The sequence below is a fragment of the Harpia harpyja genome, chromosome 2, assembly GCF_026419915.1.
Source record: "Harpia harpyja isolate bHarHar1 chromosome 2, bHarHar1 primary haplotype, whole genome shotgun sequence".
NCBI classification, from domain to species: domain Eukaryota; kingdom Metazoa; phylum Chordata; class Aves; order Accipitriformes; family Accipitridae; genus Harpia; species Harpia harpyja.
The window spans coordinates 139,926-166,555 of NC_068941.1; the positions used below are offsets into that span (position 1 = coordinate 139,926).

The 26,630-nt window shown below is 50.9% G+C and overlaps 1 protein-coding gene across 3 annotated transcripts in view; it reads right to left on the reverse strand.

Annotated features, from left to right (window-relative positions):
• Positions 1–6,738: 6,738 nt before the first annotated feature.
• The window catches only part of BMP3 (bone morphogenetic protein 3), a 41,664-nt gene continuing 21,772 nt past the window's right edge, over positions 6,739–26,630 (reverse strand). Inside the window, exons 3-5 of one of the 3 annotated variants that reach the window (XM_052811463.1) lie at positions 10,439–10,517; positions 8,015–8,075; positions 6,739–6,997 (exon numbers count right to left, since the gene is read on the reverse strand). In XM_052811463.1, the coding sequence (XP_052667423.1) occupies positions 8,056–8,075; positions 10,439–10,517 (99 nt within the window). In that variant the 3' untranslated portion in view covers positions 6,739–6,997; positions 8,015–8,055. Of the gene's footprint in view, positions 10,518–26,630 lie in introns of all 3 variants that reach the window. The other 2 variants (XM_052811455.1, XM_052811448.1) reach the window with 2 other exon arrangements.

Below are 26,630 nucleotides of genomic sequence, written 5' to 3' on the forward strand. Positions count from 1 at the left end.
GTTGTTAACAAAGTATAAGGATTTGCTACTACCGGATGAATATCTTGTACTATTTGATTTATTGCTCTGAGGTGTTGAACTAATCTATAATCTTTTTCATTAGCCTTTTAACAGGCAAGGTCGGGGTGTTATATTTGGATTCACATTCTGTTAACAATTTATATCTTAAAAATTTTTGTATTATCAATACTAACCCTTTCCGGCTTTCCGGTTTTAGGGGGTATGGCTTAATTCTTAGCGGATTCGATCCTGGCTTTACATCAAGTCTCACAGGTTCTGCTTTTTGGATTTACCGGGACCTTCCCAGTCCAGACGATTGGAATCACAGCATTATACTTTGACTGGTATGATCTTCTGCTTTCGGTAACCATCCTGTAACAACAAAGCCGCTGCTTCGATACGTTTAGTTTCTGGAATTAAAATTTTAATCTCTCCATTTTTTAATTTAATTTCTGCCTCTAAGTTCTCCAGTAGATCTCCCCTTAACAGGAGTTTAGGAGAATTCGGCACATACAAAAACTGCCGAGTGACCCGTTGCTTTCCTAATTTCATTGTTAAAGATTTAAAGAAGGGTCTAGTTTCTCGTTCACTTGTTGCACCAACACCACCAATTTCTTCAAAACTTAACTCTCCCTCTAAGGTATTTAAAACTGAGAAGGTGACTCTAGCGTCAATTCATATTCAATTTTCTGTTCTCCCAGTTTAGCTGTAACCAGAGCTTCTGCTGGGAGAGTCCCCTCCGGTCCCCGTCAGCTGCGTTCACTTAAAAAGAACAACTCTACCTATGGCACTTCGTTCCATTTACTCTCTCTCCTACAAAACAACAGTAATTGCAATATAGTATTATAACTCAAAGTTCTGTTTGTTTCCCATTTTTCCTGCAATTCACCCCAGTGTGCCCACAAACATCCCAACGGTGATGCTTTTGGTATCTTTTCATCAGCAGTTCTATTTCCTGCACTCTTATTCTTAAACAATTTTGCTAGTGCCATTATACTTGTATACATTCAAATCCCAAATACCAAACAAACGCAAATGACAGTTGTCCCAAATAATACACAAAGTCCAACCCAGCAATAGCTTTCGCTTACGACTTAGGGGCAGACGCCTAGGCTTCCACTGCAAACGGGTACCCTCCAAGCCCCAACCCTGCGAAGCTTTCGCCGCGCCTCACGGGCAGGCTTTCCAAACAAATTCCAAAGCAGCAGCGCCTTACCTTTTTTCCAGGGAACGCCGCGAGGAGCTTTGTGAGTCGAGGGCGATGGTTCTCCCCGAGAATACCTCGGCGCCGGCCGGAGTTCGATCGACACTCGATCTCGTCCAGTCTCACTCGCAAGGTCCCGTCTGGGTCGCCAAAACCGTTACCGAAATCCGGAATAGAACTCCTTAACACCAACGTGAAGTTAAGAAGCGGGCACTTCGTTTATCGCAGCGCTGGGGACACGGGGGATCGCTCCTCCAAAGGCGTGTCCCACTTAGTATCAAAATGCGTCAGTTTTTACAGACTTTTTCTGTCAGGTCATTGTTACGTAAGCTCTTTCCATAAAAAGGCATACTATGCTCGTTCTTAAATTTAACCTTTCTAAGGATTGGTCCTTTGATTATATAACCTTATCAATATTCTTATTTAAAAACAATCATTGGTCAGTTACACTTAGCTCTACTGACTGGAATCTTCGATACTCAAATCAAGATGGGAAGGGTAAGGGGGTTTCCAAGCAGCAAACTGGCGTCCACGACGGTTTCCTTCGTTTCTTGAAACGGAACATAGAAAAACCTGTAACTTCCTGGTGAGGTTTCTAGGGTTGGCTATTTCCAGCCTTAACAACATTAAGGTTCCCATAGTCACACGTAACGCAGTTCCTAAAGTTTCTATGGCTACGTTTCAAACGTAACAATCCTATACGTTACGCTTCACAATTTTACTTCTTAATCAAACCTAACTCTTCTATGTGATTAAATTTTGATTTCTTTACCAGAATATTTGCAACAGCTGGAGCCCAGCGGGAACAGGGGGGGCACGGCCCGACCCCCCCCAGCGCCTCACCTGGGCTCCCTCACGGCCCCTCGCCCCGTGCAAAGGGAGCGCAAACGCAGCCCGGAGGGCAACGGGGCCGGCCGGCCGGCCGGCGTCCGTTCGGTCAGTCGCGCGCCTAACGAGTCCTGCCAGCGAGTCCGCTCCGGGGCTCGGGGCCCCCCCCGACGCTCCCCCTGCCCCTGGGACACCTCTGATAGCATATTTCCGTACATTCTGTATGGCACGTCTAAATAGTTTTGGATGGTTTTAATATTTTGTACCAGCCGTGGAAACTGGTTTGCTGCTAGGTGACTGTAAAAGTGAGATTTAGTAAATAATTATTAGAAATCTTACACTAACACGATGATTGAAACAATAGACAAAAGTATAGCCAAGCAATTAACTAGCAGAGGTAGGTACTCCTAAGTTTTGCGGTTCTTTGCTCTTATGACTAGATGAGAACAATGCCGAAACTGACCGCATGCGATTGAAACTGCGTTAAGCTTCGAGATCAAAGAACCAAGGACAAGAATAAAGACTTCAAGGACAGCCAGCAAGAACTTCAAATGGGTCGGTGGTCGCAAAAGGAGCCCTTCGTCTCAAATGGATCCTTCATTGCGCGTGATCGGATGTAGGCAGTGCTATGATAATCAGTTGCCATCATTTTTATGTATACGTATACTAATCTGATTCATATGCAATTAGTTAGTCTATATGACCCGTTTGTGCTAAAGGTGTGGCACGCACGCTAGGTGGAACTATCCCCCGTGCATCCAGCGCTGCAATGAAGAATGCCTGCTTTCTAAAACGCCAAAACGAGCCTTCGAGAGTTTCTTGGACCGGCTTTTCAGTATCAGAGGTACAAGGGAGGAAAGGAAAAAAAAAAAAGCAGCGGCGTGGGAAAGAGAGGGGGCCAGGGGAGGGGCAGGGAGGGACCAGAACGCAGAAGAGGGGAGAGAGAGACAGGGCCCCGAGGGCCCGGGGCTCACCACAGCTCTCTTTCTTGGCGCTGCCAGCAGGCTTTGCCAGTTCAGACGCTTGTTTCGGCTCCTCTCCCGCTCCCCTCCTCTTCCGTAACTCCGGCTGCACGGCCGTCCTCCCCCTAGGAGAACACGCGTCTCACAGGTCTCGCAAGAGGAGGCTTCCTAGGCACGGAGCCTCGCTGGCCCGCACGCCACGCGGCCGTACCGCACCGTCGGTGCTGCGTACGGACCCTGCGGTGCACCCTGGCGGTCTGACCTGCTGTGGGCTACGAAGAGGGATCCTTCCACACGCGGAGAGGCAGGCTCTCTCTTGCCTGCAGCGGGAGGCAGCTGCCGGCCGGGCGGCCAGCTGGCCTTCCATTTCTTCTCTGCCTTTCTCTGGCCTCTCCAGCTTCAGCCGCAGCAGCTCCTGCCCACAGCCGGTAAGTGCCCCGCCTGCCCCTTTGTGCTCCCGCGCCGCGCCGCGCGGAGAGGGAGGCCAGGCAGAGACAGCCCACGCAAGCCTGAGGCTGCTGCAGTCAACGGCATCCCCAGGGGACGAACGGACAACCATCCCCTCAGCGCAGCCTCTGCGAAAGAGAAGCATCGACTCATTACCGCAGATCGCCCCTGGCCAGAGCCCCTCCTTCTGCAGAGGCTTCTGGAGATGCACTGAGGGCCAGCTTGCTGCCCTCGCGACAGGGCTCGGGGGCTGCCTGCGGCTACAGCGCAGGCTTCAGGGGAGGGGCTGGAGCTGGGGGCAGCCGCACGGCCGGAGCGGGGCCGGGGGAGCTCTGGCGACTCGGGCGGGCGCCCGCTGGCCGCGCCTGGGGGGTGCCCGCCTCGGTCCCCTCTTCCCTTCTACCGGCTCGCTCTCGGGGAACTCCCCGGCGCTGCCCTGGCCCGGCTCGCCTCCGGCGGACCGGCAGCCTGCCGCGGCGGCAGCTTCGCAGCTTCCCATCCCGCCAGCGGGCAGGAGGCACCCCTCGCCCCCGCCCCCGCCCCCGCCGGAGGGGATCGCTCGCCTCACCCGCGGTCCCGGCGCTCGCCCGCTGCCGCCGAGACCCGCGCCCTGCGCGCCGCCACGCTGCTCCGCGCGAACGCCGAGCTGCAGTACCGCGCTCTGGCCACAAGGCGGCAGCAGCGGTGGCGGCGCTGCGCACCTGTGCGGTGCCGGCGCTGCAGTTCCGCGCTTCGGCCACGAGGCGGCAGCAGCAGCGAGCGGACGGCGGGAGGCGCGTGCCCGGGGGCGGCCCCGGCGCTGCAGTTCCGCGCTTTGCGCGCCGAGCGCCAGCCGACACCGCGCGCCTGGGGCGGCAGCGGCGTTTTCTTACCGGGAGGAAGCAACGAGCGCGGCGGCACCGCCCCCCGGTGCCGCATTGCCGTTACCGATGGACGGCAGGTGCGGGACGGGGGCAGCCCCGCGCAGTCGCAGCCTCCGAGCTGCAGTACCGAACATTGGTCGCAGGGTGGCAGCGGCGAGCGCTTTCTCAACTCGCCACCGCGCATGCGCGGCTCCTCAGCTGCAGTACCGAACTTCGGTCAATAGGCGGCGGAAGAGAGCGCTGGCGAAACGCGCCGCCAGCGCGCATGCGCGGCTCCCGAGCTGCTGTACCGCGTTCTGGTTGCAAGGCAACAGCAGGAGGGCGGCAAAACGCGCCACCGCGCATGCGCGCCTCCCTACCGCCAGTTCCCACCTTCGCTCGCCGGGCAGCAGCAGCCCCGCAACGATCCTCTTCTGAGCATCAGCTGGATGAGACACCACTGACAGCTCAGCCCAGTAGAGACCAGCCGCAGGCGGCCGCTACTTACTGGGGGCACAGGGCTTACGTTGCCCTGCCTTTTCCCCACTCGCAGCCCGGGCAGTCCTCTTCATTGCCTCCGTTCCAAAAAGCACCCGAGCGGCTGGAGCCTTTACAGCAGTCAAGCGCAAACAACAGACAATGCGGGCGGTCGCTTCTGTCCCTGCCCCCCCACCCCATTCTCTAGAGAGGAGAAGCAGCACAGGGAACCTGCAAACGGCAGGGGGCAGGGGGGGTTGCCCTGGACCAAGCCCCAGGGACTGCTGTATCCGTCTGCACGTGGCATCAGGCTTGTGGGAGGGACAGCAGCCACTCAACAGATGCTGGCGAGAGATTTAAAAACAAAAAAAAAAATAACGCCTGGTTCAGGTGACAGCCTGAAGGCAGGCCACGAGAGACCCAAAGCTGCTTCGTGCCAGAGGGGCAGCTCTGTTCAGCAGCAAACGGCGCGTCCCAGCGGACCAGATGCGAGCGGCCGACCTGCAAGTGAGCGATACCCTGGCGATCCTGGGGCTCTCTTGGGGCGGGCGCACCTTTCCTCACCTCTGTGCTATCACAACTCTGCTCTCCTAATCCTGCACGCACGCAAGGCTTCTTGGGCGGGGCTTGTCTCTTATCGAAGAGACGCTGCACGGTGTTACTTACCGCCCTGCCCTCCGGCGTGCAAAGTAATTAGACGGGAAGCAGGGAAAGCAAAGAGGCGCGTCGGGGTATTAGATGTCCTCAGCAGATGACCGTAGAGCCCTCGAGGTTCCATCTTTGCTCCCTACAGGAGCGTGGCTCCGCACTCCTTGCCGCTCCCGCCAGCAAGCGTCGCAATTGCCCTTTGCTGCCTGCAACGCGCAGTACCTGCACGGCCCGAGTACTGCTGCTTACGGAGCAAGAGGCGCTCGCTATAAAGCGGCAATGAAGAACGAGGACGGCCCGTCAAGACGGCAGGAGGAACACAGAGAGCCTCCAGCATTAGCCAGGCAGGGCTTCCAACTCACCTCGTGTCGTGGTTTAACGCCAGCCGGCAACGAAGCCCCACGCGACCGCTCGCTCGCTCCCCCGCCCCCAGCGGGACGGGGAGACAATCGGAGGGGCGGAAGTGAGAAAACTCATGGCTTGAGATAAAAACAGTTTAATAATTTAAAAGAAACAACAAGTACTTGTAAGGAAAAGAAGAAAAAGAATAACAGAGTATGGGGTACAGGCAACACACTGGGGGTCCGGAGGCTGACAGATGATGGGGGGTGGGGGTGGTGCGGAATATGGAGGAGGGAGAGAAGGGAAAGGAAGAAGGGGGGGCAGGTGATAGGAGAGCAGGTGATGCAGGGGGAAACAACTCGCTTGGGTTAAAAACTCTGGTGGGTGAAGGGGGTGGACGAGAGCAACAGGGAGACGGGGGGGGGAATAGGGGAGAAACACACAAAAGGGGAGGGTAGGGGAGGGTACAAAGGTGCATGGGGGGACACGGGTGGGGATGACCTACCCCAGGGAGTCCACCCGGGATGATCCACAGCGGGTAACTCACCTGGGATAACCCGCAACAGAGAATCCACACCAGATCATCCACACTGGGAGGACCCCCAGCAATGCCCCTCAAACTGCCTGTATTTCACCCCCAACTTTCCCCAAACTGGGGAGTTTTCTGCTTTTCCAAAATACTCAGTTTGGGGTGTGTTTCAGTGCTTTTCCACAACATAAAAAGGGGAGATCTTTTGGTTGTGGTTTTGTGCAGGAAAACGGGGGGTTTTTTTTTGCTTTCCAGCTGCACAAATCCAGGCAGATTTGGCTCTCCTGGGAGTCCCAAATTCGATTGGTTTTTTTTCCCCCTGTTGCAGACCCAGAACCAGCGTTTTGGGGTTGTCCTGGCTTCAGCTGGAATAAAGTTAATTTTCTTCTGAGTAGCTGCTACAGTGCCATTTTGGATTTAGGATGAGAATAATGTTGATAATGCACTGATGCTTTAAAAATCAGCATTTAGGCTAATCGATACCATTTTGAACACCTTCTTAGCATACAAGTAAACACTCTCGCCGGTGTTGGAAAACGTCTCCTCCCTTCCTTACAGCACTGCTGCAGGGAGATAACCCTGGGAGGCTGCGGGACGAGGTCGTACGCAATCAGAATCTACGCTTACGGATCCACCGCAACAGCTACAGCCCTTGCGCTGCTGCTGCTGCCGTGCATCTTGCTTGCTTGGTCAATACAGCTGAAAGTGAACTGGAAAACTTCAAAGAGCAAAATCAAAAATAAAGAATATATCTCAGTAATTAACTTTATACTAAGAAGTCTGCAAATGGCTATATACATGCAATAAAAGTACTTATACTATCAAAGAACTTGATTTTCCTTTGCAGTAACTTAACTTGCATAGCTGTGAATTGATACCATTAAATTGTTATCTACAAAATCCACAGTTACAATTTGACATGGGGGGCGTGGGGGGGGAGTTGTGAGTGTTACACAATGAGGACAGACACCTAGCCAGCTGCGCTGCCCAACAGAGATGCTACTGAACTGCCAGGGAAAAGCACCATGGAAAGCCAGACAGAAATAAAATACTTCAGAGCACTCTGTCACAGCATCAGGAAAACAACCCCATACCATTCCGTTGCCTCTCTTCTTAAACATTTAGAAAAATACCCAACTGCTTAGTTAAACCTAATAAATTATATGCTACAGCTATTTGGCAGTTACAGTTTAAACAATGCAAGTCAGTTTGTAAATTATACAATTTTAACTTTTTTTTTTTTTAAGCTTCATTTATGATAGAAAAATCAGTGAGATAGGAGATCCTTCATATGGTTTTACTTTTAGAAAACAAAAAAAATCCCCAGTGCTGCAATACCTCAGACTACCAAAAAGGACGGGCGTATTTCCTAATGCTTTTGGCTGTAGTAAAGCATGCAGAGTAACGTGTGTTTGTGATATCTCAACTGTTACAACTGAGAACCCAAAGACCTGCAATGCCATCAACTTTAGGAAGATGTGCTCTGTGCTTGGGTCTTTGGAAGGAAACTGACTTTGGTTTGGTTGTTTTTTTTAAAAGAGAGTGAGAAGTCTTGTTGCCTATAACTTCTACTGTCAAGTCAATCACCTCTGAAGATCCACTCTGATGGGAAGTTCATAAAACAAAATTTCTTTGAGTGAGAAAGACTTCCATTTCGGAAAACCTCTTTCCAGCTGAAGTCAAAATTACACACTATAGGTTAAGGGAAAAAGACATTATCGAAGCAGTAACTCACCAAAAACACCTCAGGACTCACTGTCAGCAGTTACAAGGCTGCTAACGCTTCTTGGGAAAACCTGGAAAACACACAGAAGCGACACCAGTTGGTCCTGTTTTGTACACGTCTCCTCTGTGACCTTGATTGCTTTTAGTACAGATATCCCCTTCTGTCAAACCCTCTCCTTACCCTCAGAAGCAGCACAACAGTGCCACCACCATGCAGATCTACCAGAGGCAAGATGCTCCCCACGCCTGAGGGCAAGTCAGAAAAGCCAATTGGTCCATCTCCACCATCCCCACATCACCACAGCACTCATAGCGCAGCTGTGCAGCAAAACCCACAAGCAATGGTTAAACAGTAAATTTACAAGGGCAAAAATTGGCTCAAACAAATTGCGTCGCTCTTAAGGACACATAAGGAAACAATGCAACCTGCTGAAGTCATTGGAGTGACCCTGACCAGAAAACTGCTGTCCTTCGAGGAGTCGGCGATCCACAGAACAGTTCCCCAGAGTAGTCACAGGTCTGGGCTGCGCCGCACGTACGGCCTGGCTTTCAGGGCCATGCTGAGTTGCGCACAACCCTTGGCCACAGGATACACTGAATCAGCTCATAGCAGCACAAGATGCCGCAGGCAGCTCCACCTCAGTACCAAGGATTACACCACCTGCATAGCCTTGCCTTAATTAAACAGTGCAGGAACCAGCTCTCACACAAATGACCTTCCTGTTTGACAACAGAGAGAAGGAACAGAGTTGTTGCCTTGTAAGAAAAATCCAATAATAGCTCACAAGACCAAAATGGGGGATCCTTTTCTATGGCTGGGGTCTGCATGGCATGCTGCACATCAATCAGAGGCCCATTGGATGCCACACCTGTTCAGGTTCCCAGCATCTAAAAAGACCTAAGACTATCTATGCTTTTCACTTCATAGTGTTAGCACTAATATACAGCTTCTAAAATGATACTTCACATAACAAGTGCCTTACTTAAGTGGGAGCAGGACAGACCGGCACATAGTACAACACAGCAACCTGCAGAAAAATATACACGTAGATTTTCATCAGAGCTGGCACGAACTTCTTGCTTTTCTTGGTTTTGCTTTATTTTTCAGCCACGCTGTTCAGCAAACCCAGGCCAATTCAGTAGTGCTCTCAGCTCTACTGTGCTTTGAAAAGCAGCACAGGGCACTAAGCGTCTCACAGATGCATGTTGCAGGTGTCCGACAAAGGCAGAAGCTTTAACCCAAGTAAAATCCCTCATTAATAAATTCCCCCCACCCCCTGTCAGGGAAGTAGCTGAGACAGCTGCTACCCACAACTGGTAGTCCATGCAGTCAATTACACTGCTTATGCGTGGCCTGAGACACAAGGTCTCTGAACAATTATTTTTATCACTGCAGCTTTGACCTACTAGCACTTCTGGTCACTCCAACAACTCCTCATCAAATTCTCATGTGCAGGTACAGTATAAACACCTTGGGGAGAGCACAGGGCCTTCTGGCAGGTACAGTTGGGAACAAATTATAGCAGTGACAGGGGAATAGGAATAGTGACAGAAAATAAGGCAAAACTAACCCCAGCTCAAGAAAAACAATGGAATAGCCTCTGTTGACTCTCCCCTGCATTCAAAAACCCTCAGCCCCCTCTCATTAGTGGAGTCGTTGCCCTCAGCCAAAAGGCACACAAATAAAATCTCTACCAAAGTCTTCACTGACTGGTAAACAAAGAACACCACCACTTCATACACAAGCTGTTGTACAGGAGCAGCTGTGTTTAGCTCACCAGTGAGCCCTCCAAAGAGAGAGTGGTGCAGCCAGCCTCCTCTTCCCCACCACCCCATCACTGCCAGGCCCACCTAAACCATGAACTGGAAAGACACAGCTGGGCACTGAGCTGCAGAAAGGTTGAGAAAGAGCCCTTCCTCCACCTCCAGTCTTCACAGGAGGATGCCACCCTGTGCAGTCAACTCTGTGCTCCACCCAGGAGCTGGCAGAATTCAGTTGCAGAAAAGCCAGGGGCAAGTGGAGGCACTTTTGTCAGGAGCTGGAGACAAAACTTTGCTGTAAGTGGTTCTAACTATCACATACCAAACTCGGGGTAAAGTACTCCAAATTATTGTCCTGCACAAAAAAAAGCAGCTTAGTGGGTGGTGTTGGTCGGTAGGGTTTTTTTGGGGGGTAGGAATCAAGTTGCCCAGGGCTAATGCTTTGCCCATGTGTGCATTGGCTAGAGCCTCCTTTGGGGTGTAATCCCAAAACCTCAGTCAACTTCACAATTCATTTGTCACAAACTTGCAAAAACACATCCTTTTGTATAGAGGAGTAAACAGGTCAATAGTCTGCCAAGTTTCACCCTTCACCTTCCCCCAGTGCTGACAATAACTACACCCAGTACCAGGTAAGGCTGAAGAGGTGCACATCCAAGTTGAAACGGCTTACCACAAGTTAAAGAGAAAATTGGCAAAAGCATCAGAGACTGGGACATTCTCTTGCTTCCCAGGCGAGACAGGTCATCCCTCTAGGAAAAGGCAAAGAGGCAAGTGTTACTCAAGCAATTCACTCAAGAAATACCATCATGTTGGGGGGGGGGGGGGGGGGGGGAGGGGGAGAAAAAACCCGAAAAAAACAAACCATGTTTGTTAATAGTTAAAATACCAATGGAAGTTCCTGGCTGGTTACAGCAGTGAGCTTCATACAGCCTCACATACTCACGGATTTATAAGCAGCAGCAGTTACAGGCTCTTTCACCTACTCCAAACGCTTGCGAAAGCCATCGTTCACCAAAGTCCTCAGCAATTTTCTCCTAAGAATAAAAGCAGCCGCGGGCAATGACCAACAAGTACTAATCGAACATTTGCACAAGATTAAGCCAGCCATTTTCCGGGTACATAGAGCAAATTCTGGAGCTGGGCAGCACTCGATTCTTTCTCTCCACAAGCAGTCTCACACACTTCTGCTAACGCAAACTTGTCAGAAATAAAGCAATCTCCTGACCAAAGGCCCCAAGTGCTGTCACGCCTATAACAGTACGAAAACTGGCCAAAGACCACATACTCACAGATTTAGGTTTCATTTCCACCGACGGCAGGAAAAGGAATCAACCATCCTTTCCTCTATGATGTAGTCGTCACACCAATACAGCAGGATGGGGACCCCCCCCCCCCCCCCAAATCAAAACAAGAAGCACTCATGCTTTTAGGCTCTCTAGGATTGCCATAAGCAATGCTAGCCAAAAAGCAGACTCCTGACTTGTGAACTGCAAAGGTTCACAGACTCAGAGTGTTACCTAAAGCATGACAGCTTAGGTCCGCAAGGTTGGATTGGGATTCCCCCTAAAATACCTCAACTCATTTCAAGCGCTTGATGTCCCTGAACATGTCAAGAATATCACAGACTTAATTCTTCTTCCTTGTAAGATTTTGTCTCTGACTTGCCCCTCCCTCACCAATTCAGTAAGGAAAAGAAGAAGTCTTCATTGCCCCTGTAGTACTACTAGTAGCATGCAGTAGTAGGTTCTTATTTCATCTCAGAAAACGATTGGACAAGAACATTTAGATCTAGGCTCAAATCGCACTGTTGGAAAAGCTTTTAAGAACCCTATCGACAACACTTCCTCTATCCCTCTAACATCAGTGGAGGCAGTGAGATATTAGGCCAACAACAAGAGAGAGGAGGAAGGCAAGGAGAGCCTTTTCAAGAACAGGCAAGACAAAATGCACGGTGTAGACAGACGCAGGAGAGACTGCCTTACGCGCAAAGCACAACCCCAGTCTAAGGGCAGAAGGGCCACCTCACACTGCCAAGTCTCTGGCAAAGCGATTTCCATTTATAAACACCTATTTTCATTACACACACCTGCCAGGTATGGTTTCTGCCATCCCGCCCTTGTTCCTACGAGGCCTCTACCTCTCCTGTCTCTGACAGCTGACTGCCTGCGCACACATTCAGCCCAAGGGCTGTGCAGGTCCTGCCTGACCAGCTGCTAGTGTAGGTGCCACGAACTCAGCACTGCCTCGCCTTCTTATTCCTGACTAGCTCTCAGTAGGCGCACACAGCACAACTACGGTCTGATCCTTGCAGTTATGATACCCTCATACATTTACAACTCCCTGAGCCTGTAATACCTCCTAAGTCTGGTACCAGACAGGGCTGTCAACAGCCAAACCTCTCGCGCTGGGCAGTTTCCCCGCAGCTGGGCTGGCAAATCACACAATGCCAGCTGTGTCGTGGAGCCGGGCAGGTCTTTCAGCCTGCTCTGCAGGCAGTTGCCTTCATTCGCGGCCAGAAGCCTCCTCGTATTTCTTCCTCTCACAGGAGCTCCCTTTTGCCTCATCCTTTTCATTATCCCTCATCTCTCTAGCCAGGCGCCCGTCCAACTAGCCCACTCTCTCACCTCAGCTACCATCTCAAAACACCCTTCAGCTCCTTCCCACAGCCCTCGCACAGTGGTTCGCAGCGTATGCTATTTCCAACACCAATTCTTTGGCAGTGGCTGTTGAAGTGAATGAAGGCATTTAGCTCCTGGAATGGAATGATCTGGATCAGAGACATCCTAGCCAGCAAAGCCTACAGCGCTTCAGAAGTTTCACATAAAGCTGCTCCAGGATTCCAAGTTATTATCGCTATCGTCATAACATAGTTAGTGTGCTGCTTGAGACAGAGCAGATGTCAAAAAAACAGCCTTTCTCTGGGGTTGTGCGGGCTGTCACGTTGCTCACTCTAGTCCGAGCTCTGCAGGGAAGTCCTCCACATCCACACGGTGCCTACAAGAGGGTGCATAGGCTGCTGCCATGATTTCCTCGTCCTCTTGGCCACAAGCCTCTCTTCAGAGTCATTCACTCAAGAACAAATTACAAGTGGCTAATGAGCACTGGGGCAGTCAACGGCTCTCTGCCAAAGAGAAACAGTCTTTGCCAACAAAGTCACACCAACATTTACACCAACCAGGCACGGTTCTGCACGGGCCAGGCAAGCAGTTCAGGAAACGAATGGCTTCAACATTCAGAAGATCGGCTAACTACAGCGTCTTAACACACGCCCGGATCTGTAAAAACTGAGGAAGGTTTGTGTCACTTAGATGGCTACCGGCACAAACACTCACTGCAGCCAGCTGCCTTTGAGCCTGTGCGCTTTCAGTGCGAGCCAGGCGTTTGCTTCATGCTGGGCTAACTCTTGCCCTGGCTGGAGGCTTCCCGCCCTACCTGCTCCCAGAGGGAGCTGGCGGGGGACCCAGCAGGCTGGTCCTTACAGGCACAAAGGCCCCACCAACTTGTCGCCGAGACACAGGCCTGGGGAGACACGCTCTGTTCTGCCACTGTACTGGCAGTGGAGGAACCCTGCCAGCTCCCGAGTCTTCATCTGCATCCCTAGAGCTGAGAGACCACCCATAACCCTGCGGGACAGGCTACCTCAGCTGCTGGACTGCAGAAAGGGGCTTCCTCCCATGCCAGGGAGCACATACCCCTCTTTCCACATCCCCGTAACTCCCAGAAGCAAAGCATCCCCTTCCTGGCTACCTGCTTCAGCCTCAGTGCTCTTCTAGCAGGCCGCTCCTCTGTCTCCCCTCCCAGCAGCCTTTCTGACAACACCCTGTTCCCAGTCCCCTGTGAAACACAACACAAGGGGCTTCAGGAACTGCAGCTCTTCCTGAGGCTAAACATTAGCTGCCTTTTAGTAGGAAACAAAAGGGTGAGATCATCTAACACACCCTGAATCAAGAGAAACCAGGCTAAATGGTTTCCGAATGCAGCCTAAGAAGCTCAGCACACAAAGCAGTAAGATGTACTGTCCAAAGAGTAAATTTAATCCTGTAAGCCTTCAAGAATTACACCACAACACTGACCCCAGCCACACACTCTGTAACAATGAGAACTTATTTCCAAGACGCTGCAGCAAGTGGATCACCTCTTTCTTTATTGCTCTCCTGCCCTTTTTTGTTCAAGCTGATAAGCTTCATCACTGCGCAGAAAATAACTGATTAGGTTTATATGGATAACCAGAGTCATACGACTTCGAAAGAAGTTCACAGTACAGGTACACCACATGAAGAGCTAAAGCATTTTTTTACACACACAAAACCACACACAAAGGCTGTCCAACACAAAAGACCTAGAACAGATATACCTCAACAAGAAAGCACAAGGGGCTCTGTAACTCTGCCCAAACTTTGCCACGCCTACACGTGCACACTTTCAGAAATCATCTACCAGAAAACGCTGGATCGAGCCATTCGCCACAGTCACAAGACGCACCGCATGATAACACGATATGACACGTAAGGCGGGCTGAGAATTTTAAGGCAAGAAGCACCGTCTCCCCCAAGATCTTTCAGGTTACAGATCTGCCATCTCTCCATAGAAAACGTACCTGGCTAAAAGGGTTTCAAGTGGCCTGAAGCACCATACACTAAAAACGATCAGGGAGACACCTGAATTTGCCAGCTATTTGGTAAAGTGACTGATTCCTGACTAGGGCCTCTCTGGCAGGCCCACAGGCCACCGGCAGCCACCCCACGGTTACCTGTGTCACTGGGTGTGCCGCACCGCTCTGCCACAAAGCCGTCCAGGACAGCTGGCTGGCCAAAACGCTGTGTCTCCAGCAGGACCCCGATGAAGCGTCTCCCACTACCAAGTTCAGCTTCCCCAGGCCGAAATCAGCCTGTTCTCCCAACCCCTGCCCAGGAACAAAGCGACGCCCTCCCGCTCCCTATTTTTTAAGCAAAGTAACGGACAAGCCCACACAGCGGGTGCACAAACTGCACCCTGCGCTGTGACCCGTCACCGCAGAGCCCGGGCTCACCCAGAGGCACTCTCCGCCCCGTGGCTACAGCTGCGCCGCTTCCGAGGCGGCTGCCGCAGGCGAGGCTCAGGCACCGCTGCCGTCGCTGCTGAGGGGCTGGCTGCCGACGGACGGACCTTGACAGCCTCCCGCCGCCGCCGCCTCGGCGCTGCCAGCCCAGCCCCGAGCGGGCTCCGTCAGCCGCAGCGCCTGGAGCGAGGGCCGGGCTCCCGCAACGAGACTGCAGAGGGGCGCCGGGACGGCAAACAGACGCCTCACCACTGCGGCCTCCTCACGCCGCCGCGGCGGCGGCTCGGGCTCCGGCGCCATCGACTCCCACCTTGCCGCGCCGGAAGTCCTCCGCGCGCGGGGCGGCCGTTAAACGGCGGCGGGAAGGACGGTCCGCCGCCGCGCGGGGCCGCCCCCTGCTGGCCAAGTCTAGCCGTGGAGCACGAGCGACCCCTGCTGGCCGAGACGAACTCCTGCGTGCGACACTCCGCCCCGCCCCCGCCGCCAGCCGGGCCCAACGGCCGAGCGCGAGAGCGACTCGCCCCGCCCCTACAGCCGGGCCCAACGGCCGCCTGTGAGGGCCCGGCACCGCCCCAACGGCCGCCCCGGCTGCCTCAGCGGCCCCGGCCCCTCGCCTCAGCCCGGCACCCCGGCCCCACAGGCTGCTGCCGCCGGGCAGGGGCCCAGCCGCGTCCTCGCTGGTGCCCCAGCTGTGAGGCGGCACTGGGACGTCGTGGCAGCTGGGGAGTCTCAAAGCTGCTCGTTCCGCAGAGGGCCAAGGAAAGCCGGTAGCCAGCTCTCCACAAGGTCCGAGGGGACGCGCCAGCCAGGCCAGCTCCTTTGATGGTGAACCAGTGGGAAAACATTGCAGGCGCTGTTCGTCTAGGCAGATCTGCTGCATGCCCTCAAAGAGCTGCTGAATATGACTGCCGTTCGTGACAAACACTGAGCCATCGGGGAAGGGAGCGAGCAGAAGAGGAAGGGGCCTGTGGCCGCCGGCCTCCGGCCACACGCAGGGGAGCTCAGGCCTGTGGGGCCGCCCTGGTGGGTCGCTGCCCTGCACCACACTAGTCTGTGAGCTGGGGGCTGACCCGTGCCTGCGCACCAGGGGGCAGCAAAAAGTAGAGGGCCTGAGGTTAGCCCCAGTCTGCTAAAAAATTCTGAAGTGTGAGACCTTGCAAAGCCAATGTATTCCTTGGAGATGTAGGTGCCTGGGCTTGGCCTCCACCTTACCTGTGCTGGATCTGCGCATCATCCTAGGGAAATGCTATTTTCCTTGTGTGGAATGTAGACTGTCCATTTAGCTGTGCCCCCAGGAGTTACTGATATTGCCAAAGGCACTCAGCAGCTCTGGTTGATTACTGCTCTGATGCCTCGTTGTACCAAAAAGAAAAGGTGGTGTATTTTCTTACAAAAGGCCTCCTATGGTCATCTGAAGGAACACTCTCTTTCCAAGGGACCAACTCTTTTCTTGCAGTCCATAGCCAGCTTTTGCCTCTACAGCATTCGGTTTGCCTTCTGTCAAGCTTCCTACCTGCTGTAAAACATTTCTACTGGCTCCACAACTCCCACCCCAACCACCCAATGCAGCTCCCCAACCGAGGAGGCTTTCCCTGGGATGGCCCCTACATGATGGCCGAGTTGTTTCAGCTCTCACCCTGTCTGTACCCAGCTGAGGACATCTCTGTCCCTTGGGAGACACCAAGAAACTCCTCCTGCGGTGTGCCAGTCCCCTGCCCCTTCAGTGAAATTTGCTGCAATATCAGCCAAGTTAAAATGTGTCAGCAGAAGTTGCAGAACACATGATTAAAGAAGTTGCTGGCTGTGGGCACAATATAAACACATTTTGTCCTACGGTCCTATGCAGTGTCAAACGACACCTCAGCCCACTGACCCTCGGGCTCACTGGGCTCAGAGAAGGGTCTCCTCAAGGCTGTGACATATGGCAGCTCAGGAAGCCCAGCCGCCACACTCCCAGTCAGTGCGGGACGCTTTCTTACAGTTACACTGACAAGGGTGTGGATAAGGCTGGAAGTAGTGGAAATGCTGACTTTTCTGGCCCTTTATTTGTGTGAGGCATAGTGCACAAGACTCAGCAGCTCACAGGAGAAGCATGCAGTACTGCTTGATTTTTATTTTCAGTTCTCGTTAAGACGATTTTCAAAGCTCTTGTCCTGCGCTGTGCCAGATACCAGCTGATGTGGGAACCTAGACTCCTGAGTGAACCGGTTGTTCTGAGGGTGTGAAGTATTCACTTTCCTTTGCATGAAGCTTGGAGGAGATTTCCTGCAAGTTTTAAAACCTCTATCAAATGTGACAGACTCAAGGAGCATTTAAAAAAGGCAGTTGGGTTTTTTTAACCTTTACGATCTGTAGCGTGGCAAAGAGCACCGTCTCCGTGTCAGTTGCTTGGCTTTCTCCCCTACCGACAAGGTCCCAGCCTCCCGGTGAGATCTTGCCAGAGATACTTCCCTCAAGTACGTGGCTGCAGTGGCCCAAGGCCAGTGAAGAACGTGACTTTGCTCGTGCCTGAGTCAGCAACATGTACAGCACACGACTTACTTGCAGAGCCCAGGGAACCCTTGTAAACAGGTTTCTGCGTGTGTCTGTATGGTGCCACACCTGCTACATCATCCATGGGAAAGGAACAGTGCAGTAAAACAGGCGGGTGAAACTGCACTACACGCCGATACATACTGCTGCAGGAGGCATTGCTTTGCCTGCAAGGCAATTCAAATGCTCTGTGTAACAGTCAGTCGGAGTAAAGGCAGTAGGAGATTTTCCACTGATTTTAATGAAGGCTGGATGGAGCCCATAAAGGAAGACGCTACGTGTTTTGCTGGTTTTGTTTGCCTGCCTTGTAAGCTGTTGTGGAAACTTACAGCTAGCAAAGCCTACGCAAAATGATGATAGCCATATACAGTTGAAGAGGAAGCAGACTGTGAAAGCAGAGGCTTGCGCTTCAGGCTGTGCACTGGAAGCTAATGCTATTTTGCAGCATTAAAGAGCAGATTTTCTTTTGGGGGTTTAGGTGAGCACTAAACATTATATGTGTATCTCACACAGATTTTTGTCATACCCCCCCCCCCCGAAGAACCTCACACTCCACTATTTAGGTAGTGTTTTTCCATTTAATTTGTAAGTACTTTTTAAAATGCAGAAATAGCATATGATAGATTTAATACAGCTAGCAATTAGATGCGTGCATCTTTAGAGTGTTGGTTGTTTACTAAACAACTGTACACCTTATTTAACTCACAGTTTAAACAAATAACCATCCAGCGCATCACATGCACTGTGTACAATCACGTTTCATACGGTAGTCCAGATGTGTTGCCCTGCACTGTACTTCTTGTCCCCATGATTCCAACGGGACAGAGCCCCTTTCTTGCAGCTGAGTTGCTTGCCTGGATGTCCCGCAGACAAATGATTTCCCCACTGAATCTTTTCTTCAGTATTTTCCTATTTCTGCAGGCCCCACGTACTTTCGTTCATTTTATTTCTGGGCTGTATACACAGGACTGATGATTTCCAGAAACAGAAGCGGAAGCTGATTCAGTTCAGTCTAAACATTCTTTGAAATAAACCAAACTTTCTTGAATAGATAGCTGTACTTTAGACACAGCCTCAGAACCAGAAGTTACACTGTCATAAAAAAGGTGGGAAACAAGGCATTCAGGCTGAGGGGGTTGAACAGTAGGCTGGAGATGGTGGAAAGAAACAGTTAAGATGATTATACTATGCTCAGCATTGCAAATTATGCTATTTATTTTTGAGGTCAGCAGAAAATAGATTCTGACATTAATTTCTTGAGTGCTGTGTGAGTTCTCTCCTCAGCATTCCAATGCACCATCTTACCTTTGTGTTGCGTCAGCTTTGGTTTTGTTTCGTAGCTCTTTGAGAAATCCAGTTCTAACCACGCTCCCCTCCCTGCCGCCCCCATTGCTCTCTAACAAACGCAGCTCTAACTGTGCCTTTTTTTTTTGGTTGTTGGGGTTTTTTTTTGGGGGGGGGGGGGGGGGGTAGGGAAAAGCTCGTACTTCTGCCACTAGAGAACATACCTCGGAAGGCAGGAGAGATGACGATGCGTCCTGACAGAGGACAGAGCTGAGGAGCGGTCCGCCTGGGCTGGGTAGATGGCAGCGCCTTTCCTCAGCTCTTACATCAGAGCAGAAATGCAGCTGAGCACTGAGGAGAGATGAGCAAGCAGAAGCAGCAGCAAAGCGAGAGAAAACATTCCCAGGTGTATGCTACTGGTGTCTAGTTTTTAGTGCAAGCGATGAATTTTCACATCATCGCAGCTGCCCCTTCAGGACTCAGGGAGAAGGGCGAGGTTGGCCACCCAGTGCAGCCCAGCTCTGTGCCCCTGAATTGTTGTACTGTTCAGTTACTGCCCTGACCTAGCTGGTATCCCTGCAAAAAGTTTGGGATTTCTAGTGCCTCTCCCTGCCTGCCACAGACCCTGACTGCATTCATCAGAGCAATTACTGAGTCAAGTGCAACTGCCTTCCCTGCAGAACTGGTGACCCTTTTTCAGCCCTCACCCTCTTTCCTCAGCTCGTTGGCCATTCGTTTACCAGTGCCAGCACTGATCCTGACTCCAGCTCACCCTGTCTCCCCCTGTGAGCACCCAACAGTAGCTAAATGTCTCCTCAAGTATGCATGGAAGAGGCACAGAAGTAACGTAGCACAGGCCCTCTGGAAGCATCTTATTTCCATTTTTTTTCCTCTCCTGACATGAATAGATGACTTAGGAAAAAGCTTCTCTCCCTAGGGCCCCGCTGCATTTCTTCTGTTCTTTCTTAAAACTAGATAATGCTTTTGGTAAAAGAAGCTGGAAAAGTGCTTGATATGAAGCTCATCATTCTTTAGGAATTACCGACTATGGAAACACCTGGACTGTCCTTGATGCGTGAAAGAGATCAGGATACCTTTGCACAGCGAATTTCTCTTCTATGGGGCTCCCTGAGGACTGAGTAATCAGAAAGAACGTAGCTGAATTGTTGAGGCTAATAGTATTTATTTTAAAAACTGCCTGCAAACTAGTGATAATCAGCATGGTATAAAGTTGCCTGAATCACCTGTTAATCAGAATCATCTGCCAATAAAAAGGGCAACAAGTAACCTCAGTGCCCCACTGAATACCTACATAAAGGGGTGCAGATGTTACAATGCGTAAGCCTGTAATTTTTTTTTTTATTGAATGAGAGATAAGAGTTGTCCTCACACATAGACACTCTCTGTGATTGCAGGGAGGTTGGATTCAGCCAGATGCAGGCAGGGTGCTTCTCTGTCCAACAGGGTCTCTCTCTCTCTCCCCCCAAGCTACTAGCTGCTTTCCCATCAGAGAGGCCAGCGTGGTCCTGGCAACTTACTCTTGACTGGGGGAAGCAATACCAAACAGATGGGCAGCTGTGCTAGGCAGCGGCTGAAATGGGACTGGGTTTCAGGTACACCTCCCCTCCATGATTTTTCCCAGATTTTGGGGTAACATGAGGAAACATTGCCTCCCTTCCTCCCAGATTAGTCCTTGGCTTTCAAGACTAAGGTCAGATCTTCATCCCAGAAAGGAAATGGATGGGCTTCTCTGTCCATGAACTGCCAACAACATCCAGAGGTAGCTCAGGAATTGACTGGTCTCATTTGCAATGAAAAGCAGCGAAGACCCCTTTATCCTCCCACTACACAGCAACCTCTCTCCAAACAGACATAGCTTTCCCCTGCTGTGGTCTCCAAGGACCTTGCGGTGGAGCGGGTAGAAAAATTTTTATTGTTATATGACTAAGTGGGAGCTGAAGTCCCGAGAGATTTAAGCCCCCGGGTAATTTTTGAAGGCTTTCTGGAGAGCTGTGTGTAGCTTCGGGTTTAGACACCTCTGACAGTTTGACAATTTGACCTCCTCGAGATTATGCAGAAAGTGTGGGAACGAAGAAACAATTAAAAGCAGCCTTCTCAGGTGTAGTGTACCACGCTGCCCTAAATTCACCCTCCCTTCCCATTTTTTTGCAAGGCAGCACAAGGCTGGCGCTCTGTATCTCTCGAGCTCCTTGTGCGTGAACGTGGTAGCACAGTTATTTTGCTTCCTGGCACGGGTTTGAGCATTTCTGATTGACTTCTTCATCTAGGGCTGAACAGACAGGAGTAAATCGAGAGGACACACACACCTCAATATGCCCGTTACCGAACATCGTTTCCCAGTTTTGCTTCTCACCACTAACGTGGCTGCACATCCGTGCTCAGATAAACGGTTCCTATGGATGTGGTGATCCTTAAGAGTGCAAGATCTGTTGAGGTGAAAGACCAAGGAGATGGATTTGCACCACACTACGACTCACACATTTTGCACGTGGTGTACTTTTAGGGAGAGAGGGGAGGCAGCGCTGAAGCGGTAGAACGCAGGGTGAGTAAAACGAGGTAATTCCTCCTAAAGGTGGAAAGCAAGGATGAGGTTGCGCAGAGAGCAGACGTGAAGATGTGAAATTAACAATAAAAATGTGACATTGTGGAAAGCTTAAAAAAAGAAAAGATTCTAAATTAGATCCAGCTCTGCTCACTATGATGTTTCAAAATTCCCTGGAAATCAGGATAACCCAGGGCTCACTAAAAAGGCTCATTTATGAGAATGGGATTCTCTGGTCTATGTCGCAGGAAGGGAACCTCAAAGTGAAATAGGAAGCTGAAAAGAGGGAAGCATTCTTTCGTAACGACCTCATGAAAATTCCACGTGTCAAGAAAAGATGTGGGATTGTTTTTTGCGTGCAAGCGTCGTACAGCAGAGTCCTATTTCTCCGTATCCTTTGAAACACAAGTGTGACCTCCTCGCGTGAGGTAAGATCTAAATACAAGCTTTCTGGGAAAAGATAGTTCCTCTTCAAAACGAGCGTATAAAATCCTGAGCTTTGCTCAGAAGAAGGGAGTTAGTGGGTTTGTATGGAAACTTTGATTTGTGCAGGATTACCAGTAAGCAACCGTTGCTCGGGTGCTCCCACGTGCAACGGTGCTTTCTTGTTATTCTGCATAGCAATGGGACTTCAGGTTTACCAGGGCCTGCAAGCCCCGCTTTGTTACTAACTAACTAACATCCCCTCTAAGAGGCAGCGATCAAAACACAAGGTAGGCCCGGAGCAGCTCCCTGAGCTGCAGAAGAGGAAAAGCGCACGTGAAAAGCTCAGGCACGAGTACTAACGTCAAGGCCCTGAGCACCTCTTTCTTTAAGTGCGTGCAGCTCAGGGGTCAAGATATCGGGAAAGACGCGCGGGATCGCAATGCCCGAGACAGGCTCTTCTTAAGGCCGATGTCATGAGCCGGCTGTCGTGGTTTAACCCCAGCCAGCAACTAAGCACCACACAGCCGCTCACTCACTCCCCCCCCCCCAGCCAGTAGGATGGGGGAGAAAATTGGGAAAAGAAGTAAAACCCACGGGTTGAGGTAAGAACGGTTTAATAGAACAGAAAAGAAGAAACTAATAATGATAATGATAACGCTAATAAAATGACAACAGTAATAATAAAAGCACTGGAATGTACAAACGATGCGCAGTGCAATTGCTCACCACCCGCCGACCGACACCCAGTTCGTCCCCGAGCGGCGATTCCCCCCGCCCCCCCTCCCCAGTTCCTATACTAGATGGGACATCACATGGTATGGAATACCCCATTGGCCAGTGTGGGTCAGCTGCCCTGGCTGTGTCCTGTGCCAACTTCTTGTGCCCCTCCAGCCTTCTCGCTGGCTGGGCACGAGAAGCTGAAAAATCCTTGACTTTAGTCTAAACACCACTTAGCAACAACTGAAAACATGAGCTTTATCAACATTCTTTGCATACTGAACTCAAAACATAGCACTGTACCAGCTACTAGGAAGACAATTAACTCTATCCCAGCTGAAACCAGGACACCGGCGCATCCGTCATCGTGCGCAGTCACAACCTGCCTTCCTCGAACCATTATGTCCCTGTGGCTTGGGAACCTGCGTCACCTCCAGGCGAGAGGTCAGGGTGTTGCTCTGAAACCCAACGCAAAGTTACTTGTCGGGTTGGGCCGGCGGGGAACACAATCGAGCAGTCGGAAGCATCCAAAAAGCCGTCGGGAGTCAGAGTCCCCACTCTTGTCACCCTCGTGTAATCAGAGGCAAGAGATTATTTCAAGGAAGAATGCTTTTGCTGTGGCAAGTAATGTCATACCTACAGGGCAGCACATGCCTTGCTTTTGTTTTCTCCCCACAGTTTCTTTTCTATTGTTTTGAGTAAAACATTCCTGTTAACTGAAGAGAAATGTACCAAGTCTTGTTACCAGTGTGGCAATGTGGGTTCTCTTGTTACCGTCACCTGGGGGCATCTCCCAGCTGCTCGGAGAACAAGCCCAAGTTCTCCTTGTTTCCAGGGGACAGAGCAGACTGGAGTCCTCCCTTTCTGGGCATGCACTGTTGGGTGTCTGCTCTCATTTCCCTTTGTGCAATTACTGTGTGTCCCCCAAGTTTGTGTAGCTGCAGTCAGAGAAGACGAGGATAACAGAGAGACAGGCGTCTTTGTGACGGGCAGAGCCTGGGAGCTTCTGACCTGCCACCTCCTATGTGGCCCATACAAGGGGGGACAATGTTGTGCCCGGACCTGGGGGAAAGCATGAGAGCATCCTGCTGGAACCTCCCTAGAAAAGCAAGTCTAGAGGCTTCCTTTCCCTACTTCGGTTTGCAGCAGCATGCTATTTGCAGTAAGGCTGCAGGAATTACTCTTCTTTAACACAACCGCCTTGGGTTCCGTTCACACCAAGAAAGCAATTAGGGCTGCCTCGTTCTTCTTATAAATTGCAGGGTTGTCACCACAACTTCTGTACCGTTTTTGTGGGCTGGAATCAAAACTCAGTGAAGCCAGTGGACAGAAACCCACCGACACCTTTGGGCCTTGCTCAGATCAGGTCCTGTTACCTCAGTAGCTTCTTACTGTCATACCAGCTAACCTTTAACCGAAGCCATAGCACCCGCTCCCCAGCCACTCTGTACTTTGCTCTATAAAGACAATCTCTGTTTAAACAGCATTTGCAAATGAGCACTTGAGATGGATGCATTTCCAGAGTGCTGAACACAGAAAGCAGTGAAAGCCTTCATGTTCTTGGAAAGACCTGAATACCACACAGAAAAAATGGATTTTCACGTAAAAAGTGATTTTATTTTATATTTTCTCCAGAGTTCCTAGTGAAACTTTCCCATTATTGAAAGAGAAAAAAATACAAATCAGGCAAGCTTATACATCAGTAGTGAAACGTGCCCTTCACAGTGTGGCTGCGACCTGTCCTCGCAAACTTGACTACGGTCCTAGCATTTCATCTTTGCGACGACAGAGAAAACTGTATTGTTTAAAGAGCACCAAGATAAAGAAGGAAACATTAAAAGGACAAGATGGCCACAGATATAAAATAAATTAAAAGTATCTGTCAAAGTTTCTTTCCATATACAAAATAACTTTCTTTTGGGGAGGTAATTTTAATTTTTTTAAATTGACGTCGTCTGTACAAAGAATAACCTTTCAAAACAAATCATTTTAAAAGGCTGTTTTTACAAGGAGAAATGGGCGGCTGAACAAAACGTCAGTCTCCTGCAAACCGCCGCCCCTCTCCTCAGAGATGAGCACATGAAGCTTTTGGGCCAACCCTGCGGCAAAGCACAGTGATCTGCAACCCCACAGCTGCTCGGCACCTCACGAAAGGCGCTCTGCTCCTTGCAAGTTCAGCACCCCCAGACAAAGGAAGAAACAGAGCCGTTCAGGGGGACAGCGTCATTGGTTCTAGCAGGCAATTCTCCTGGGCCAAGGTACCGCATTGCAGGATAAGCAGTTTTATTTTGCTCTCTGTATTTTGCACACTTACCGTGAGTTTCCCTATTCAGCCTCCAAGAGTGGCATTTTCAAGAGCTTTCTGCAGCAGCCTCCTCACGGTCTGCTCCTCACTGGGGACTGTGCTCCCAGAAGAGCCTATCTGAAGAGAGAGCTTGCGTAGCTCGAGACATTCTCCCACCCATCTTTTGAGACAGCCATAAAAATAATGCATAGGCATCAGATACTACATAATTAAATACAAACCAGAGCCATATATCAATTAATAGCGTTTCAAAAAACAGAACAGGTGCGAAAAGCCCCTCGTGCCGAGTTGAGATTAAAATCGTGATTAGTAACATGAGTTGGAAATTATTTGGAGGTCACTGCTAAAACCAAGTTATATACAGAAATCATTGCCTGTGCGATTAATACATTACTGATGCTAGACACGGCTTTATGCAGAAAGTTTCACGTACAGATACAAATGCAAAACAACTCGTGGGCATAAAGTGTCTCACTTCTATATGGTTAGCTGCAGACATTACTCTCAGTGTAGGATTGGAAGAGGCAAATCACATTTTCCTTGGAAGACTGTACCGATGCGACACGACACGGTTCACGACAAAGTCTGGCTGTATCCAGGTGAAAACCAAGCATAATATATTCACGCTTGTTTTCGGGTGATGCTTTTAAGGTCACTTCCAGGCTGTCTCATCACAGCACTGGGAAGCATTGCCTGTAGCCTTGAACTCGGCTTCAGTCCCAAAGAGTGACACGGAGCACGGCTGCCTCAGACTGCTGTGCTGGGGAAACACCTGTATTTCATTAACGCCTCTGTTCTGGAGCACAGAGGTTGGGAAGCATGGCTGCCAACAGGCTATTCTGATCCAGGTAACTCCGCTACCATCCAAGGGGGGGGCCAGGGGGAGTCTGACCTCTGCATTTTCCTCTGAGGAGCCCTGTTCCTGGCACTGCTTGTACCAGACACCGTTCACAGACTGAGCTGGGCTCAGCTCAGTCCTGACCTTCTGCCTGAGAGCCAAACGCTCCAGTTCATCCCCAGCAAGCAGGAGGCTGGGGCTTAGCAACACCTCAACTTGCGGGGTGCCTGTTCCCCCAGCGTTTTCCTGGGGGACTGACTGCCCTTCTCCCAGGCAGCAGTCTCATTTGCAGTGGAATGACCCCCCCCAGCCCTCCCACGGGGCATTAGAAAGCTGCGAGGTACTTACTCCTCTGCGCCGTGTTTGGGAAGGTGTCGTCTGGTGCTGTTCTAAGGAAGAAACGTGGTGTAAAATCCCAGCACAGGGCGACGCGAAGAGAAATCCAGCCTTCGAGGGCTGCCGCGCAGCTCCTGCCTTTCTACGCAGGACAAGAAGTGCGCACCTCAAGAGCCTCGAAAATACTGTGAAGGAAATTATTTTGGCGATGAGAGTGTTACTCATCACCAGCCAGCTCACCTCGAACAAAGAAACGTGCAGCTCTTAACAAGACAACTATTGGAAACCACTGTATCTGTTTCTGCTTGCAGAGCCCGATGTCTACTGAGAATCCGAGCCTGCTTCCAGCTTAGCCAACGGCATCCCCCCCGTTTCCTAATGACAGCAGGCCCAGGAGTGGACCAGTAGATTAAAAGGTGAACCCTACGGTACGGGCAGCCCGTGCGCATCCCTGCTTCCGCCTCTCCATAAAAGTCAAGACGGGAACTCGCACAGCTCCGCACCAGAGAGACAGGCTCTTTTTCATTACTAAGACACAGCTGCGAAAAGCTCCCGGTTGTCTGCAAGTGTCTGTCTTTTCCGCCAGGAGAAAATTACAGCTTTTTTCCTCCGTTTCTAAGTCCACCCAATTTGCGTACAGAACATCCGACTTTTCTCCTGCGTATAGAAGTGGATCAAATGAACCTCGATTTAAACATACGCAGCTTCACGCTTAGCGCTTGGTTTTGATGGCAGTTCTGCTCCTGTATGCTGAAGATGGCACTTGTTCTCTAGGAACGGAGACTTTTCTCTTCCAGTTCCAGGGAACGCATCCTTCACGACG